A 4,600-nucleotide genomic window follows, 5' to 3' on the forward strand; every position below is an offset into this window, starting at 1 on the left:
CTTCTATCTTCAGCAGGACATAGAGCGTGTCTGTGATGGGGATGGCTGTGGTCTGCAGGTGATAGGGCTGGAGGTAGGAGGGGGTCTTGTACAGTCTCATGCTGACATTGAAGTGTCCTTCTCTGACCACGAACTGCACCAACCTGAGAGGAGAGGAGGAAAGCTCATGAGCAGAACACAAAGGCAAGGAGGACGTAGCACAAGTCACGCCACTGGCAGAGGTGTACTGACTCTGGATGTACCCCTGCTCCTGGTTGGTATGTCCACACCACGTGCGGACAGAGGCAAGGAGCTCCATTGGCTCCCACTGACCAGCTGGCCAAGGAGGGCTACAAGAAAGGTAACCCAGCACCTCCTAACCTGTACCTCCATGGAGGCCTTGCGGGGGCATCTTCCAGTTCCCACCCTTGTTTTTTTGGCTAGCTGCTTTCAAGTAGTGAGGACAGGAGAAAGGTAGATTGTGTGTGCCCCTCTTCGGCTTTGTCCCAGGCCCAAACCTTGTGTTGAAAAACTATGTTGGTAAGAGAAAGGGAGGTGCCCTGATGTGGCATTGCTCTCAGAGCTCCCCAGAGCCTTTGCAGATCACCTAATTGAAGGCATCTATTTTTCTGCAAGCTCACAGATACCACATCAGCAGCAAGGTGAAGAGGGACCACTCACTTGTCAACAGCAGTGAGAGCGAAGGGCAGTTTCACAACCTGCTCGTAGGCATAAACACAGGAGAAATGCACGTCCAGCTGAAAACTCCGGGAGATCACAGCCCCACGTGCTTCCCGCTCTGACTCAATGACATTGGAGTATGATATGTGGGAGCTGTTTTGCTGAAACGACACAGAAACCAGGTCTCTAGACCATGTCTACATCCATACAGAGACCTCCAAGCTCTAGTTCAGATGATGACACTCAGCTATAGCTGCTCCAGGCCTCCTGGGTATCTGCTGGGGTTTTTCCTCAAGCCCTGTATCCATGGGCTACTGGCAACCATCACCCACGTAGTCAGAAGTCAGCATACTGACCATGGCTGAGGGCCCTCCTGTGCAATGCAGAGCTGGACACTGGTTCCTCTGCACTCTCCATGACCCATGAATCGAGTGAGGGACCAGGGCTGCAGAGCTCAGAGGATGCTTCCAGAAAGCCAAGGGCTGTTATCTGCTAGTAAAGAGCACTCTGAGACTTCCATGCTCTGCTGAAGAAGACAAGATGTGCTGCCAGGAGGGGTTTGGTGGAGGCAGAAGTGGTTTCTGACAGCCCCCAGGGAAACCTTCCAAGGGGAATGAGAACCTTACAGCACCCAGATACAAAAGGAATAGCCTCTGGGGCTTCCCCTTGCTGTCCCCACTCAGCACATCTGCTCCTCTCACAGCTTCAGAGCTATGCAGAGAGGCTCTGCTGGATCCTCACCTGAATTATTGAGCCACAGGCAGTGTGGTTTTCACCTGTGAGAGTGGCTGCAAAAAACAGCTCACCCTCTTCTTCCCTTTCTGAGACCTTGCATGCCTGATTCTTCAAGTGGACAAGCTCCCGAGGGATTTTCAAGAGTTCAAACACCTCCTTCCTCACCATCATCTTCATGTGCTCTTCCTCACAGGCCAACTTCAGTACCACATCTAGGGGAAAAAGTCATCTGGAATACCAATAAGGAAGAGGCCTGACGGAGCCCTAGGTCAGCTATGGGATGGCATAGTCCTGCCAAGCTCAGCAGACCCTTATCCCAGACCCAACTTTTTGGAGGCTGCTGGTAGGGCTCTTCAGAGGCACTAGGCAAAAGACAAACTTTGGGAATGTACAGAAGTTAATGTGGGTCTGTCATTCTCTACTGGTTGCCTACGTCCTGCACAAGTCCACAGGTGTCACTACTCTGAACAGACACGGTCCTTAAGCTCAAGACATCAAGGGCAGATGTTGCGGGGCTAGCTCCTTTTGAGAGCTGTCTACAGAATGGCTGCAATCTGCCAAGGGCACCAGACAGGGACAGTGATCCTCTCTTTCAGGTGACCGAGACAGGTTTTGGCCAGTGTCTGGAAGAAGCCTTCACTGCAGCCATGCTAGGGGCGATGTGGCTGTGCCAGACTGCAAGGCAGCTGTGCTCCACAGCATGCCCAGCTGTCCTGACATGGCTGCACCACAGCATGGCTTCTTGGCAGTCAAGGTTTCCTTCTTAGAAGGATTAAGACTTTTGAGAGAAAGGAAATGGCTTGTGACTAGATCTTGTACCAACGTGTAGTCAGGACATGGTGGTGGTGGTGGGGAAATGCACCTGAACCAGGAGCTGGGACGTGCTCCTGGAGTCTGCAGTGGAGATCAGTGTTAACACCAGCACACCATGCCCACCACCCTTCCCTCTGGTGTCCGTGGACAGATTGGGGAGGGCTCACCAGCATCCCCAGCCCTACCTTGGCAGAACACCCCTGTGAAGCCTGGTTTGCAGCTGCAAACTGGTCTGTCCTTCATCACCTGGCAGCTTCCCTGGTGCTGGCACGGGTTTGGCAGGCAGGTGTCTGGGCTCCTCTTGAGACGGAGGCCAACATCTCGCCTCAGGCCATGTGGGCTCACCAGCTCACCTGCAGCAAAGGAAAGGCCAGCAAGCTGAAATGCAGCAAGAATATCTTCCCTAAGAGAGACACGAGAGCCAACTCACCTCACGGCACAAAGCCCTGCCCAGCTCACAAGGGCTGAGACCCTTGCTTAGAGCCAGAGCAGGCGCATCTGAGGGTGAACCTGCCACCTCAGCCTCCCTGGGAGGATGTGAGCAAGAGTCTGGGAGACCTCCTCAGCATGGCTGTAATCTGGATCAGAGCTATGGAGCTTGCCACCAGTTAGCAAGGACAGTGGTGGCACAACACAGCACCTCTGCCCACCTCCATGGGTTACGTACCGCGCGTGGCTGGAATGGAGAACCTGAGCTTTCTGCCTATTTTGCCGGCTCTTTCACCCCAGTTCCTGCCCCCCCCCCCCCCCACACCCCCCCCCCTGCCCCCGCTTACGCACCTGCCCCCCCCCCCCCCCCAAGCCCTACTCTGCTGTCCCTGCTTAGCAGCCTTCAGTGGCACCCTGAATGAGAAACCCGGACATGGATCAGGTGAGGGTTTGAGCTCTCGCTTCCACAGCACCCATCTGTGACCCAGCAGGGATAGCGTACAGGGAGACTCACCCTCGTTGCCTTTGCAGCCAGTCAGGCAGAGGGCAGAGACCAGCAGCAAACATCTCACAGTCCTCTCCTGTAAAAATAAGCAGGCTCTGGGTAACTCAGGTTTGTAGCATGCTAGCTGGAGATGTTTGCAGTCATCCAGAAAGAGTCAACCTTCAAGCATGGATGCAATGATTTCTGTACTGTATTTCCTTCAAAAACTCTAAGTTCAATGGCACAAAGGAATATCCTTTCCCAAAGGGACAGATCAGCAATGCCTTCCCCCCTCCCCAGGCTAACACAAGGGTCAAATGCTGTCCTGAATTTAGGTAGCTGTTACAGAAAGAGGAAGTGGGAGAAACCAGGCTTTCAAGCAGTGAGGTGCTGAGAGTGATAAAGTCACTTTTCAGTAAGAAAAGGCACTTTGAGTAAAACTGCACAGCTGAGGCATCAGGACAGGCTCCCCAAAGAGGAAAAGAGTCTCCCTCTTCCCACTACAGCTCTTTTGAAGAGTTAGGATTTCTAAAGGGATCCTCGATTTTCCAATAACCCATATCTATAACAAGGAGACAATGGGATTAAAACAAAACAAAGCCTTGAACACAAATTAATTCCACAAAGCCACAGATTAAGTCTATCTCCCTGGCTGGTGCAGATAATGGGTTTCTTTAGAGAAATTAATGTCACAGTGCTGGATGAGCCCTGGACACTGGAGTATTGTCATCAGAGACATGGACATGAGTCAGCTGGGGCTGGTGGCTGGAGCGATGCTCTGCATCCCTCTGCCCTGTGGGGCAAAATCAATGCCAAAAGCCCTAATTTTGGCAGCACATTGAGTATCCCCTCCGCTCTACCCCTAGTGACTGTTACCACCGGACCTCCAGGCAAGGAGAGTTTGTTCCCGCTCTGATTCTTGTTTGTTGAAGCAGAGAGGTCCCATCAGCGTGAAGATCTCACCTTGTTCTCATCCCACTTACCATGGCCAGGCCACTCTGTGCTCCTCCACCCACTGCTGCACTGGGTCGCTCCTGCGCTCCCCTTATATTGCCTTCTGGCAGCTCATCCTTCTCCTCCACACAAACACGCTGCCTCCGCGATTGCACAAGAGCCAGCTTAGCATCCCTTGACGGTGGCCGGGAAGGAAAGGACTCTGAGAAAGTCCATCCTCTGGCACAAGTGGTCCTTCCAATTAGCCGACAGCTCATGAACGCTGACCCAATTCACAGCCCTGATGGGTCTGCAAACAGGAGAAGGATCTGCAAAATCCCCAGGAATGTGGGGTTTTGCACATCCAACTGGTTTTGTGGTACCCACTTTTGACGCAGCAATAACAACAGATACCACAGCGGTACATGCGAAGGCCAGATAGCTGTGTGTACTGAACAAACGTGGTTTCACAATCACAATGTACATTTGCTTCGGCTGTTTTTTCAATGACTTCTGACATCTCAGCTCTGGTGAGAAGTGTTGGTG

At 52.7% G+C, this 4,600-nt stretch overlaps 1 protein-coding gene across 1 annotated transcript in view; it reads right to left on the reverse strand.

Annotated features, from left to right (window-relative positions):
* The window catches only part of UMOD (uromodulin), a gene marked incomplete at its 5' end in the record, with an annotated part of 4,845 nt that extends 1,627 nt beyond the window's left edge, over window positions 1-3,218 (reverse strand). Inside the window, 5 exon segments of the mRNA XM_010182140.1 lie at window positions 1-143; window positions 661-821; window positions 1,402-1,607; window positions 2,394-2,561; window positions 3,152-3,218. The exon segment at window positions 1-143 is cut by the window's left edge and continues 8 nt beyond it. Of these exon segments, the coding sequence (XP_010180442.1) occupies window positions 1-143; window positions 661-821; window positions 1,402-1,607; window positions 2,394-2,561; window positions 3,152-3,218 (745 nt within the window).
* Window positions 3,219-4,600: the final 1,382 nt, after the last annotated feature.

The sequence above is a fragment of the Mesitornis unicolor genome, unplaced genomic scaffold, assembly GCF_000695765.1.
Source record: "Mesitornis unicolor isolate BGI_N332 unplaced genomic scaffold, ASM69576v1 scaffold47913, whole genome shotgun sequence".
In the NCBI taxonomy this organism is placed as follows: domain Eukaryota; kingdom Metazoa; phylum Chordata; class Aves; order Mesitornithiformes; family Mesitornithidae; genus Mesitornis; species Mesitornis unicolor.